This window comes from Homalodisca vitripennis, chromosome 3, assembly GCF_021130785.1.
Source record: "Homalodisca vitripennis isolate AUS2020 chromosome 3, UT_GWSS_2.1, whole genome shotgun sequence".
NCBI lineage: Eukaryota > Metazoa > Arthropoda > Insecta > Hemiptera > Cicadellidae > Homalodisca > Homalodisca vitripennis.
In genome coordinates this window covers 198,627,553-198,642,329 of record NC_060209.1, presented here as the reverse complement: position 1 = coordinate 198,642,329, position 14,777 = coordinate 198,627,553, and the positions used below count along the sequence as shown (strand labels likewise).

At 35.1% G+C, this 14,777-nt stretch overlaps 1 protein-coding gene across 1 annotated transcript in view; it reads right to left on the bottom strand.

Moving 5' to 3' along the window:
* The window catches only part of LOC124358015 (nose resistant to fluoxetine protein 6-like), a 90,300-nt gene extending 89,677 nt beyond the window's left edge, over positions 1–623 (bottom strand). The window contains exon 1 of the mRNA XM_046810241.1: positions 465–623. Within this exon, the coding sequence (XP_046666197.1) occupies positions 465–531 (67 nt within the window). The 5' untranslated portion in view covers positions 532–623. The remainder of the gene's footprint in view (positions 1–464) is intronic.
* Positions 624–14,777: the final 14,154 nt, after the last annotated feature.

Sequence of the window (14,777 nt, the reverse complement as noted above, 5' to 3'; positions counted from 1 at the left end):
GTGTAGATAATAGTATTAATCACGTATAATCCTTTGATAAAATAAAAAGAACGGTTTACTATATATGGTATCCAATTATCGTGAATTACTAAACATTTGTAAGTAATATAAAACCTTGGAATTAGATTTATGTTCCGCTTTTTAATGAGATATGTGGTAAATTATGACAGGAAGTCACTTCATGCGAAGCCAAACAACAATCACACGTTAAAAATTATTCTATCAATTAATTGACTGTATCAATTAAGTTTTAAACACAACCGAGAGTGTAGTTAATAGTATTAATCACAAATAATTATTTGATCAAATAAAAAGAACGGTTTACTATATATGGTGTTTAGTTGACTTTGAACAGTGAAGAGACTATGCGGTGCAAACATTTTTCACAAAATGCACTCCAAAAACATATTTTTACGGCTCACAACAAATGATGGTTGTATATCGTTTAGAACACTCCACGTTACCTGTAGGGGGGTTGGCGAGGGCGGTGGAGATGACCGCAGTCAGGAGAACCGCACACCGCAGCAGCATGGCACGAGACTGAGATCGACACCTGCTACCTGCTGCTCGGTGCCTGCTGCTCGCTGACGCCCAGTGGCCTTGGACCCCCCAGCCTCAGCAACTGCGCATCGCTGTACTCAGTTTCCTAGATTAGCGACTGCGATCTGCACACTGATACGCACAGGAGATAAAAACAACCTGTTCTGGAGGGAGGGAATTGAAAGTGAATGCTGTTTCCAGTGGTTAGATAATGATAAAAATTTCTAGCTGCCTTTCTAGATTTTATTGCCTAGTACAATTGTATTTAATTGCGATTTAAATCACTTTTATATTTTATATGTCCCTACATAAACATAGCTTACTATCAAAGACATATCTGTGTGTACATCTACACTAGGGTCACGATTGTCTGAAATTTTGGACAAGGCGAAACGCAATAAAAAAAACTTCCGGTTGGTGTTGATATCTAATGAACATATAATGAAGTATTCTTCTATGTCAACAGCCATGGTTGACGTTAGCTGTATAGCCATAGAAAGTAACGTATTTCTAACAGAAAGCAAGCTAATAGCATAATATTATATACATAATTAAGTCTAAATTTATTCAAATTTTACAAAACTTACAATTGTCAAAACGTAAAAATGTACGGAAACATCGCTGTACCGACAACAGAACTCTGACTTCTAGCAAGTCACTGAGGTCTTGTTTAATGCGGTAACACTCACGGAGCACATTTTGTAGTCTGGCAGCATAAGTGCTGATGCTGTACTAATGTTGCCTAATTCACAAACAGTTTTAGTTGAGAAATTTCCAGTTTAAAATGAGTTTATGCCGATAATGGTTGTGTTACAATACTCGCAACGCATATTTTGTAGTCTGGCAGTATGAGTGCCGATGCTGTAATAATTTATAATCTATAATTCACATACAGTTTTAGTTGAGAAGTGATTAGTTTCAAAATGGGTTTATGCCAATATTGCCTTGGTTATAAAAGTAACGTAATTCTTATTATGTACCCCAGACTTCTCATTCCGTGTATTCACGTCTTTAGTGACTTGTATTTTCACGATAATTATTCAAAAGTTTCGTTTGTCTCCGAAGAAACAATTTTTTTTTAATTTGCACTTAAATTAATTCTACATATTGAACTTTTTCACGGCATAGGACATTACACAAATATCAGCCAATGTAATGAATCCACCTATTATATATAATATCCAGCCATAATGTATAACAGCTACTTAATTTTGTCATAGTGATAAATAATGGCCCATTATCACTTTATACAGCCGGTTAGGTCTGGTCAAGTTAGGCTAGGGTTACGTTATGTTAGGTTGGTCTTAGATTTGGTTAGGTTAGGTTAGGTTAGTTTAGGTTTGGTTACTTTATGTATTTATATATTTTTTTATATAAAGCTGTTATGATATTGATACATATGATTGATTTAATTTTGCCTTTTATAATTAATCCATCAGATGTTTTTTTTTGTTTATGTTTTAAAAAATGTGGTTCTGAAAATACAATTCAATGTTATGGCAGATTACAGTTTATTTCTTATTTTTATAAGTTTAGTAATTTAACAGTGGCGACGAGGTAAAAAGAAGGAGAAATGACTAAAGAAGAAGAAGAGTTACAAAAACTAAAAAAAAGCTCGATCTATTATTAAGGGCCAATTTTCAAAGGGCAAAAGGACTTGCTGAAGGTAACCCTACATTAACCGAAACTAAATATAAAAATCAAGGCTGTGACTGAATACTGGGAACGTTACAAGCAGGTTCAGAATGGCATGATTGTTTGACAGATGAAAACTATTTAGAACATGAAATAGAATACAGATGTAATGTGGAGGATGAGTATTTAAACCTTACAACAAAATTACAAGAGAAATGGTACACAATCTCAAAGACACAAACATTACATCTACTTCATCTCCAAGTGAAGCTGTTTGTACGGTTTCAAACTACACTTCAGGGAATATAAATTTCAATCCCTACCACCCTGATGAAACCATTTTCAAATTTTGTGATAAGATTAGAAGTGTTTTTTACAACTAAAAGAATCAAAGAGCTGATGATAAAACTAAAGTTTACACATTGCTACATGCTCTCACTCCCCAACTGCACCAACAACTGTACGATATTTGTGCTCCCAACGACCCGTTAGATAAAGATTACGGACGAGTTAGTACAGCTTCTCAAGGATTTTATCGACCCGCAACCAAGCCAGTGGGCCTTGCAGCATAAATTTATTTCACGGACTCAACAAGAACATGAATCAGTTAGTGAGTTCTCGGTGGCTCTCAAGAAGATGACAATTAACTGTAACTTCAATTGTGGTTGCGGTAAATCAGTTGCAGACTTATTTCTCAAGTTACAGTTTATTCGTGGATTGAAAGACATAGATATTCGACTAAATTACTCCAAGACCGCGAGAAACACACCTATCAGGGACATTGTGAACATAGCTTCGGCTATAGAGCTTGCCAAAGCAGAAAGTATGACTGTTAGCCGAAACACGTACTGAACACATTGAATTAAAATCAGGTTCAGCAAAGACATTCAAATGAAGAAAACACATCTAAGAGAGTCTCACCGCGGCCAAAACCTCTACTTAGTCCACGTTCAACAAATTCAGCCATTGAAAAGCTCAAAGGAAAATGCTATCGTTGTGGTTCACCCCTCCATCGTGCTAATACTGCAGATTCATAGATGCAACTTGTCGAAAATGTGGAAAAGTTGGACACATAGCTAGTGTTTGTTTGCAAAGTAAATCTCAATTACAAAATGAAACCTGGACAACATCAAACTGAAAACAAAAGTGACTTGAATAGTGAGAATGAATATGAGATTAATGTAATTAGTGACAGAAATAATGACAAATTTATGGTTAACATCAACATCGAAGGCAGGACATTACCCATGGAATTAGACACTGGTGCAGCTCTTAGTACAATGTCTTACAACGAGTTTAAAAAGCTTGCCATCCCACAGAAAATATTTTCTACTAACATTGAAACTTCGAACTTATACAGGAGAAACCATAAAACCGAAAGGAGTAACATTTGTTAAATGCACGTACAAGGACTCAGAAGTTTGTTGGAAAACTTTACCTAATTGATCAAAACGTTTGACGCCATATTCGGAAGGGACTGGTTGAGAGAAGTTAAATTAGATTGGGGTGAGATTAAAGTCTTACAACGAGTCAGACTTCAAATCTAGGAAGCTTGTTAAGTGAATTTAGTGACTTATTTGATGGAAAAAAAATTGGTGTTATACCTGAATATCTGGGACATTTTAGACTTACTGATGGCGCGACGCCAATATTTGTAAAACCAAGACAAGTACCGTTTTCCTAAGAAGTAAAGTAGAAAATGAACTTACGAGACTAGAAGAATGTGGAATCATAACAAAAGTAGATCATTCAGACTGGGGAACACCCATCGTACCTGTTGTCAAGCGAAACGGTCAAACACGGATTTGTGCTGACTATAAAGTGACTTTAAACAAAGTGATCAAAGACGAAAACCATCCATTACCCACGATTGAAGAAATCTTCTTCTCTCAAATGAACGGAGGAAAATTATTTTGTACCTTGGATATTTCTAATGCTTACCTCCACATGAAAATGGACGAAGAAAGTGCACACATGCAGACACTCAGCACCCATAAAGGTATGTACAAAGTAAATCGTTTGATGTTTGGGGTGAAGGTAGCACCATCTCTCTGGCAACAATTCATGGACAAAACCTTGCAGGGACTTTCTGGTGTACAATGGTTTCTTTCACGATATTATCGTTTCAGGGTAAAACAGCTGAAGAATTATTGGCTAGATTACGTAAAGTTCTAAAACGATTAAGAAACAATAACTTAAAGATGAACCGAGATAAATGCAAGTTTTTTCAAACGAGTATCCAATATCTTGGGCATGTCATTGATGCTCAAGGACTTCACAAAACCAAAGACAAAGTCTTGTCTATCATGAACAGCAAAAGACCCGGAAAACATAAGTGAACTTAGAACATTTCTCGGTCTGGCAAACTATTACAACAAGTTCATCAAAGATTTAGCAACAATCCTCCACCCACTCAATAATTTACTGAAGAAAGGCAACCGTTATGTGTGGACTTCAAAATGTGAAGAAAGCTTTCAGAAGGTTAAGTCGGAAATAACCAGTAACAATGTACTTGTCCACTACAATCCAGAACTCCCATTAGTGCTTGCAACCGATGCGTCTCCAGTGGGCCTTGGAGCCTGTCTTTCAACATCGATACAGCGATGGAAGTGAGAGGCCAATTAGTTTTGCCTCACGCACTTTGACCAAATGTGAACAAAAAATACAGTCAAATTGATAAGGAAGCAACAGGTATTTACTGGGGACTCAAGAAATTTTTCCCCTTACTGCTACGGGCGAAAGTTCATTTTAGTGACTGACCATAAACCGTTAGTGTCAATATTCAGTCCCACCAAAACCCTTTCCAACAATATCTGCTACAAGACTGTTCAATTATGCACACTTTTTATCAGGTTTTGACTACTCAATTGAATATAGAAGAACCCTCTGACCATGCCAACGTTGACTTTTTGTCTCGCTTTCCTACTGAACATAGCACTACAAACTTTGTGGACGATTGCAGCCTTTTTCAACTTAATCAACTTGATTCATTGCAGATTGACAGTATGCTTATATCCAGAACAACTGCTCAAGATAAATATTTACAACCAGTACTACATGCCCTTGAAACAGGAGAGACGGTCGAAACCTTTTGGTTTCCACGACAACGAACTAACACTACAAAATGGTTGCATATTCAAGGGCTACAGGATAATGATTCCAGAAGCTTTACAACACTCAGTGTTAAATGAACTACATGTTGGACATCTAGGCATGGAGAAGATGAAAATCCTTGCTAGAAGTTTTTGCACGTGGAAAAGTATTGACAGAGATATTGAGCAAATGGTACGTACATGTAAACAATGTCGACTAAAACAAAATCAACCTGCAAAAGGACCGAATCATCCATGGCTGACCCCTCAAGGACCATGGGAGAGATTACACATAGATTTTGCTGGCCCGATACAAGGTCAGTGGTATTTCATTGTTGTGGACGCCTTTACCAAGTGGGTTGAAGTAATCCCTACTAAAAACAAGTCAGCAGAATGGTGTATGAAGGAGCTAAGAAAAATGTTTTCCTACATTCGGCCTTCCTTTGGTCTTAGTTTCAGACAATGGAAGCCAATTTACATCTACAATATTTCGCCAGTTCTTATCTGCATAATGGTGTTGTACACAAAACTACAGCTCCCTACCATCCTTCGTCTAATGGACAAGCTGAGCGTTATGTCCAAACAGTAAAAAAATCACTGGAGGGCAATGGAAGATGAGGGGGGAAAGATTGAGCTAAAATTATATAGGCTTTTGATGCAACTTCGACAATCTCCAAACACAACTGGCTCAAACTCATACAAATTAATGTTTGGAAGAAGTGTTCGAACTCACTTGAGCCTATTACTACCAGATAGCAAAAATGCACAAGAAGTTACACGAATCGTACGCAGACAATTTCAGGTGGGAGACAGAGTACAGGCTCGAGATTACACAACCAACTCAAGATACAAGTGGAGTTTTGGAACAATCATGGAAAAAGAAAGTTCGCTACTGTACAAAGTTAAAATGGACGATGGAAGTGTTTGGAGGAGGCATGTAGACTAGCTATTGAAATGTGAAGTTTTAGGGGGGGAGAATTGATACATATGATTGATTTAATTTTGCCTTTTATAATTAATCCATCAGATGTTTTTTTGTTTATGTTTTAAAAAATGTGGTTCTGAAAATACAATTCAATGTTATGGCAGATTACAGTTTATTTCTTATTTTTATAAGTTTAGTAATTTAACAGATATTTTGTTTTTGATCGTCTGCAATGTCGTTTTACTTTTGTGCAATCGATTTTGGGAAATTATTTTTTTGCAAAAAAACGTTGTTTATTCAGAAAAGGATAAATTTAAAGGCATTAAAAATACTAAAAAGCACTTCAGTAGGCAATTTAGGCTTTTTTAATCAGACTAAATAAAAACTGCTCAAGATAAAAATGTCAAATTTTACAATTAAATATGTTAAAGTTTCAGCGATGACATGTGTTTTAAATAGTTTTTTACAAAATTAAATAATTTCAGGAACCTAAATCATGTCAATTTCTGAAGCTAATCATGTGCATTCTGTAGTAATTTAAAATTTTTATCCTCAGCCATTTTTGTTTGGGCCTAATTACAAAATGGCCTAAATTTCTAGTTACATTTCTGTAATTTCAAGTGGAGGGATTGTTCATTTTTTCTACAATCAGTGAAGTTCCCTTTCAAATCCATAAATTAAAACATAGAAAATATTGTTCAGATCCAAAATTTATTCCACTATCTTAATCTATGCATTGATATTGGCACCCGCCATTTTGTTCCTTGCAGATACACTTTTGAATATCTTTCTGTATGCAGACATTATTACAATTTGACCAACGTATACTCAAGATTACATCAATGTAAGTAATTTTCATCGATGAAACGTGTAATTCATTAATTTATTATTATAAATAAAGAATTATATACATAATTATAATTATGTAAAATTATAACACTGATTGATATTTTTACTAAATGTATCTGGAGGAGAATTGTGTGAAATATTCCTCATTTTAATCATAATTTCTATTACATAGAAACTTGATAATGATTATTATTCGTCTTTAATTTCAACAGGAACAAACCTTTTTAAACTGCAAAGTCAGTCTGTAAAAGTATTCTTAGCAAATTGTATAAAACAGATTCAAAAGGTAAAGTTCAATCAGAAGAGGTCAGACCTCCACTCTTCCAATGATTCGTCAGTCACCTCTGATAGATCTGTTAGCAGCCTCGAACTGCATTAAAAGGAAACGGAAACGGACATAAATGTACTTTTCTGTATCGGCTTCCTTCAGCTGATGTGCCAGTTAGTAGTCCAGTCTCCGCTCGGCGACGGTCAACGACGCTCTCTCTGGTGTCTAGGTTATCATCCCGGGTTCTAGACTTGGCGAGGCGAAGGTAGGCGTACAATTAAGGCAAGATCTCGCATCTGCAGCACGTAGTTTACTCTCATCTCGGCACTTCAAAGTCTTCAGCCGATCAAACCGCATCTCATCCCGAGTTCGAGTGAGATAAGTCACATGATGGCTCTTGCTTTAAGAATTTTCCATCTGTAGCCTAGTTGAACGAAACATTTGATAGCTCTAATTCTTCCTGATATCATTAGAACAAAGAGGTTAGGGGTCTTTTTCGTTTAAGGGCCAGCACCTTACAAACATACTATACCTGACTGACAGTGCATTTAATCGTTTTTTTTGGTGTTATTAGTTCGTAGGGCAGTAGTCCAGGTACTACTTCTAGTATAAACTCGTCTTATCTTATCAGTGGTAAACGCGCGCCGCTTATCTTTTGCCTGTAATGAAACCTGCGTTAGTTCTGTCTGAGTTTTGTGTGTGTCAATAAAGCGTGGTGAGTTGATCTGGGATTGGACTTTGCAAGCTCGAGTTAATTTTTTTCTAAAAGAGCAAGCAGCGCAAAGCGCTGCGCAGCGGGCAAGCATCGCGTGATCTGAGTTTTGAATAGGCAAGCTAGGGTCTTTTGTGCTGGCCCTTAAACGAAAAAGACGCGAGATTAGTTCTAATATTGCAAATAAATGTATTCTCAAAATGTAATACTGTTAACCCTGCCTCGTTGACATTCTCACTCTCCGAAGTTTACGCTGCAGAAAACGGCTTTGAGGTTGATTTTTGGGCACGTGCAGGTAAATTGCCGTGAAAATTTCCTCGTTTATTTTTCGTATACATTTTACAGTCAGTTTTCAAAGCCTAATTTGATTACGACTTTAAAATCATAAAACTTTATCCTAAACAGCCAGCCGAAATAAAAGACCAATGCGATTTACTTCGGTCACAAACAATGTATTCGTGTGTTTCTTGAGTAAAATACGCCTATAATTTTAGAGTAGCGCAAATTGATAAATCCACAACATGGAGTAAGCCATAAATCTCACAAAATATATTGTCGAATATTCCCTTGCTTTAGAACAGCGCATTTAGTTGTACAAGGCATATCTTCCGGTAACGCTAGAGATCTGTTGGGATCGGATGCAAAGTTCCATGTTTAATATGATTGTAGCAAAGGTAACAAAATTCAAATTTGATAGAAACATGTCTTTGAACGCATTTTAAAAAGGTAATCACTAGAAGACGTTTTCTAAGACTTATGCAAGAATTGCCAAATTATTCTATTAATTAACTGTATCAATTATGATTTAAACACAATCGAGAGTGAAGTTAATAGTATTAATCACGTATAATTCGTTTGATAAAATTAACAGTACGGTTTACTATATACGGTGTCCAATTATTGTGAATTACTAAAAATGTGTAATTGATATAAAACATTGGAATTAAATTTATGTTCCACTTTTTAATAACATATGTTAAATTATGATAGGAAATGACTTCGATCCAAGCCAAAGAAACAACAATTATATGTTAAAAATGTATTACAGTTTAATACAGAATATGTTATTAATCAATTAAATTTTAACTATGTTCTATGTTCTTTTATTTTATTTTTTAAAGTTTTTTTGTTGTTGATACCACACCTTGTTATTTTAATTTTGAATATTTAAGTGAAGATACTTCTAAAGAAAATTATATCAAATGATTTGTTTTAAATTCTCGTTTTTCATCCCTTCCTGTCGTTGATTTAAACATTACAGGGCAAGCCCTTCATTTACCCTGCAGCAATTCTTCTTTGTTTGAAGTTTGTTTTCATCGATGGTGTTAAGGGAACAGGATTTCCGGACATTTTAATTCGTTCAGCGATAAAAAAATATCAGTAAAACTACGTTTTGAGATATGAAATCCGTTTTATTCCTCAGGTGCTTACCTAACTTGACACATACGTACAGTCTAGTTTAAAAATAAACAAATCATATGTGACAGCATAAGTCAGGAATCACAATAACCATGTTGTTTTTCAACTCTATCCATACTATATCTTCAAAAAAATTGAAAAATAACTGTTTAAACCTTTTTGTTAGTGGACTACACACCATAAACATGAAAATTGTGGATTTATGGGGTTCGGAATCCTCTTAAATTAATGTTACTTTCCATATTATATGAAAATTTAAATACCACTATATTTTTATATATTATTATAGATAATTTGCGTTTCCTTAATAAATGTACAATTAATATAATACCACACATTAGACTTTGTTTAATTATTCTATTTTGAAATGATCGCTCAATGCGGAAGAATTATGTCGAATTTTTTTAAAGTAATAATTTATTTATTTACAGATGAAACGTCAAGAAAATGAATCTGTATTTCATTCATCTTTCTTGCCTGAATATTTTCTGTGATTTATGGTTTGAGAAGCAGATTTTGGCTTGCCAAGTTCCCTGACTTCTACACCGTTGCAGTGCCAAGGCAAAGCACAGTGACTGTACCCTCAGGGAACACTGAACTCCGCAATAGTTAATCAATGTTCAATAATTAGTCGACAATAGCGTACAATGCACGCGATACAGGCCAAATGGTTCAAGGACGTTTCTGTTAACAATTTATTTTCTCCAGTTTCCTTGATCGCTTCGCTACGTGAAACTACAATTATATCCTTAATCAACACTGAAACATTTTATACAGGTTCTTCCTAACTATCGTGACCTTTTAAGGTGTTTATGTTTGACTCAAAATGAAAAAGGTTTAACTATTGTTTCCCCTACTGAACAATTCGTAATTCACGAACATTTTAAAGTTGCAAGCTTATCAGTCGTGTTAACACCGAACTTGAAACTATTGTATGTTCAGTTTTATAATTCTTGCACTGACAAAATTTAAGTTTCCTAGCTCAGTATAGGTTAGAAAATAACTGCGATCTTTAATTTATATTGTTTTATTACGCATAAATGGCATATAATTCCAGCTAAAAGTTTTGTATGATGAGTAAAAGTGCCTGTTTTTTAAGCGATTCTACAAAACGTTTTCAATTTTTGAGATAAATAATTGTTTACGTGTGTCTCTCTAGCTTGTTTGATGTTATCCACCGTATTTGATATTTCTACACTCCTTATATACAAAGATTTTGCCATTTTTATGTTACATACCCATATATAATGAGGTTATATTGACCATATTTTACTATGTGTGAAACAAATAGTTCACATAATTCATTGTTTAATATTAAAATATGCCAGGAATACACAGTATTTACTGAACCTGTAACTATTTAATAAGGTCATATTATCATACAGACGCTATCAATTCTAGGAATGACCGTGGAAGTAATAATGCAAGTTGGAATTACGTTTCCTTGAATTAATTCAGTGGCGTCCACGTGTTTGTGCAGAAAAACAATATGTGCTTTAAAACTTTATAAAAATCGCTAAATAAATCAAAGTAGTAACCATTTTGGTTAAATTAATGCATTGGGCCAGACTTTACACTTTTTTCCTGTAAGGCTATTTATTTAGTGATAAAACAATTTCGTATACTATTCAAGATTATTATCGACTACTGAGAATCGGTTTTAGAGCGTAATCAGTGAAACTATCCGAATAAAACATATTATCGCTATAAAGATAACGGACTTGCAGGTGTTCAGTCGGGCTTGGAATAAAGTTATATCTCTGACTTTGAGTGCACTCTCAGACATCTGTGGTCAGACTCTCTAAGATTTTATCCTGTTGGACCTTTAAAAGGACATATCACCAGATAGGTGTTGCAATTTTAATTTAAAGTTACCCCTTCTACTCTCTTTGAAAAAGGGGAAAACAATATTTTTATTCTCAAAAATTCACACAATTATTTTAATAAGTATGGTAACGGTTGAACATAGATGTCTCAATCTGTTTGGAATATATCCAGGCGTACCAGGACTTAATTTACACCCCGTGGACCTTACTATTTCTACATATTCTTGTATCAAAGCAGTTATAATACTTTGAAGTCTAATTTTGGTATAGTATTAAAGTAGCTTATTTTCTCTTTAAATGCTTGTTTATGCCATTTATTATCTTTTTTAGTAACAAATAAATTGTGTATGTGTATTTATTGTCACAGGTTGAGTGTAAGAAAGGACGTAATTATTCATGACTTCGGCTATCTAAGAAAAGAGCTTAATCAATCAATCAGAATAGCAAATATCATAGTCTAGCAGGTTCAGGCTTCTGTAGGAATTCTTTAATTGCTAGTAGTAGTTAGGCTATTAATTAATTACAAATATTTCTTAACTCATGAAAAATACTTCTCCTTCACCTATTATAATGATAACAACACTTATCGTTAATTCATTAGTGATTACGTATTTGTTTATTTCGTTCCTCAAGGTTATAATCGATCCCTTAGTTACGCCTTTATTGACCACGTTCATAACTCCATTATGTTCATAGTTCTTCTCGAACGTTGGTCTCGATTATGTTTCTCTCTTATCGATTATACATTTATCACCGTCCCTACCCTGCCCTTACCCTACACACCAAAAGGGGCCAAGGGATCGACTACATTATTCATGGACCGATTTCAATAAAACTCGGTTTATATAGCGTGCGTTGATACTGCTTCCGTTTCTAGCTATTATAGACTGTATTTTATATTAGTATTTAGCCTAAAAGTCAAACGATGAAGCTAATCTGTTAATCGCTGTTTATTTTTGCATACACACTCAACAACAAATTGCCAAATTATCACAGCTGATAATGTTTTTTTTATAACGACGAAAGCCACAATACTTGATACAGTATACTATACTGTTATCAATTCAGAGCATTATTAGAACCACGACGTTACCTCAAATTTTCCTGCTTGTCGTTTGTGGAAATTACTTTGAACATATCTGATCAGGCAATGCTCTCTTCGGTCCTGCACTACAATAGTATCTTCTGAGTGACTTTACTATACTGTTATCAAATCAGAGCATTATTTGAACCACGATGTTATCTTCAACTATTCCTGCTTGCCGTTTATGGAAATCACGGGTCTTTTGCGTTATACGACCTCATTTCTTTAAACGTTTCCTACGTTTAATAAGAGTGTCTCTCTGATGCATTAATGCTATGAACACATTTTTAGACTTGTATTACATAAATACAAGAAAGTTGGTAAGCAGTAATCAGTGAGCGACGACCAGTAATCATTATTCCTTATCTTATCGCAACATCCGGTTTTATCTGGTAACGGCGCAGGTCCCGGTCTACCTATGCAGTCGCAGTGTCTTGTTGTGCCTAACCTAACCCAACCTAACCTAACCTTCTTTAAACGTAGGTTAAAGAAACAAGTCTTTAAAGAAATGAGGTCGTATAACGTAAAAGACCCGAAATCGCTTTGACAATGCCTGATCAGATAATGCTCTCTTCGGACCTGTACTACAATGGTATCTTCTGTGTGACTATCATCCCAATAGAAGCTAGTCGTATTAGCTGCTTCTGTAAGTTATCAATTAGTAATCACATTTTACGATCCTACTTAGTTCAAATTACTGTTACATTTTAATCCATGAAAGTTATTAATTTGTATATTTACTCACTGTCCATATTATACTTTTATTGTATTGTCAAACCAAATAAGTATATTAATATTTTTTTAATATTCGATACAGAGATTAAATTACAGGAGGAATTTTTGTTTTAACATTGAATTTGTAAATAAATCACAGTATATTTTCTTTTAAAACATCGTTATTGTGATTTTTGCGATGTGTGCTGCTTTTAATTGTTACATTCCTAAGTTTATGTGACTTATCGTAAGTCTAGTTTCTGTGTTCACCGTATCCGGGGATTCTCAGGATGAAGCCGTAACCCCATTCACTAGACCATTGAAGAGGAAGAAGTAACGTAATCAGTGTGTTGTTTATTACCCAATTATGAGTTTTGTTACATCTTACCACTCATAAGATGAACTTAATGTTTCTGGAAGCTCTTATTTCATCAAATGTCCATATTATTTAAGGTTCAATAAATGGCATCTGAAGAATAGCACTCTGAAGATTACGAAGTTACAGGGTACGAAATGCCTTTGCGTGCAGAGAACTGTCAAATGATTATTGATCTGTAGTATGTTTTGACAACGATTCCAACTCAACTAAGAGGAAGGTCTCTGTCTAAAGTTTCAAGTCTCTGGATGTCCTCCTCCGTAGACTAATGGATATAGTCTCGGCTCTCTAACTGAGAGATCACGGGTTCAAATCCCGGGGAGGTCCAATCAGGCAAAGACATGATTGCTAGAGTACTATGCAAAATAAATACCAGTGTAATAAATCAGAGTATTTGCAATTAAAATACCAGTGTAATAAATCAGTGTACATCGAAGCCAGCATAGCTTAAAGCTGAGGCTTAAAAGAGATTAAAAAAAGTCTCTGGATCTCACTCATCAAGCAAGGATGGATGACTAAAGCAACCTTACTGACTGATAGGGTATCGCACAGTTAATCGTATTCAAGCATGCACCAGTCAGAGCATCTGACATCGTTCTGGAACACTCCTCAATAGTGATCTTGATGAACTTCTGGTCCTGGTGCTTCTGGAACACTTCTCAATAGTGATCTTGATGAACTTCTGGTCCTGGTGCAGCCCAGATACAGGTTCCAACCTGTAATGACTAGACTTGGTTATTCGTTCCCGCCATCCAGTTTTAGGTATGTGCTTAAGAGTAAAGATGAATTATTTCCACAGCGACACTGTAAGATCTGAAACGTTTATTTGTGTTGGCAATGTTTCTACTAGTACATGTTAGTAGGTGTGTACAATCGTAATCGCAAGTTGTAATGTTGTAGAGAATATGATGAAGAGATATAACAACAAAGCTGTATCAGAACAAGATTTACGGTCAATCAAAATTAAAAGAAAGAACCGAACTTAACAGACATTATAAACAATCTTCAACACTAGACTCTTTTATCCTTTGTCCTAAAAATACGGATATCTAAGGGCAGATGTAATCTAATACAAACAAAACCATCATTAATTGAGAGCTAAATTAAAAGTTGATCGTGTTCATACTGCACGTACTTCAGCTTATCTTAGAATTTTGGTTGGAAATAAAACTCAAAGACGAGAGTGTACTCTAAGAATAAAGCTTCATCAACAACGTCACTGATATCTTCAAGCAGTTCCTCTTTATAAAACGAGCATCTCACGAATCAACTACATAATCTCTCGTTGTGACCGGCGCGGCGCGGCGTCATCACATGACGCAACTGATGAAGCACTA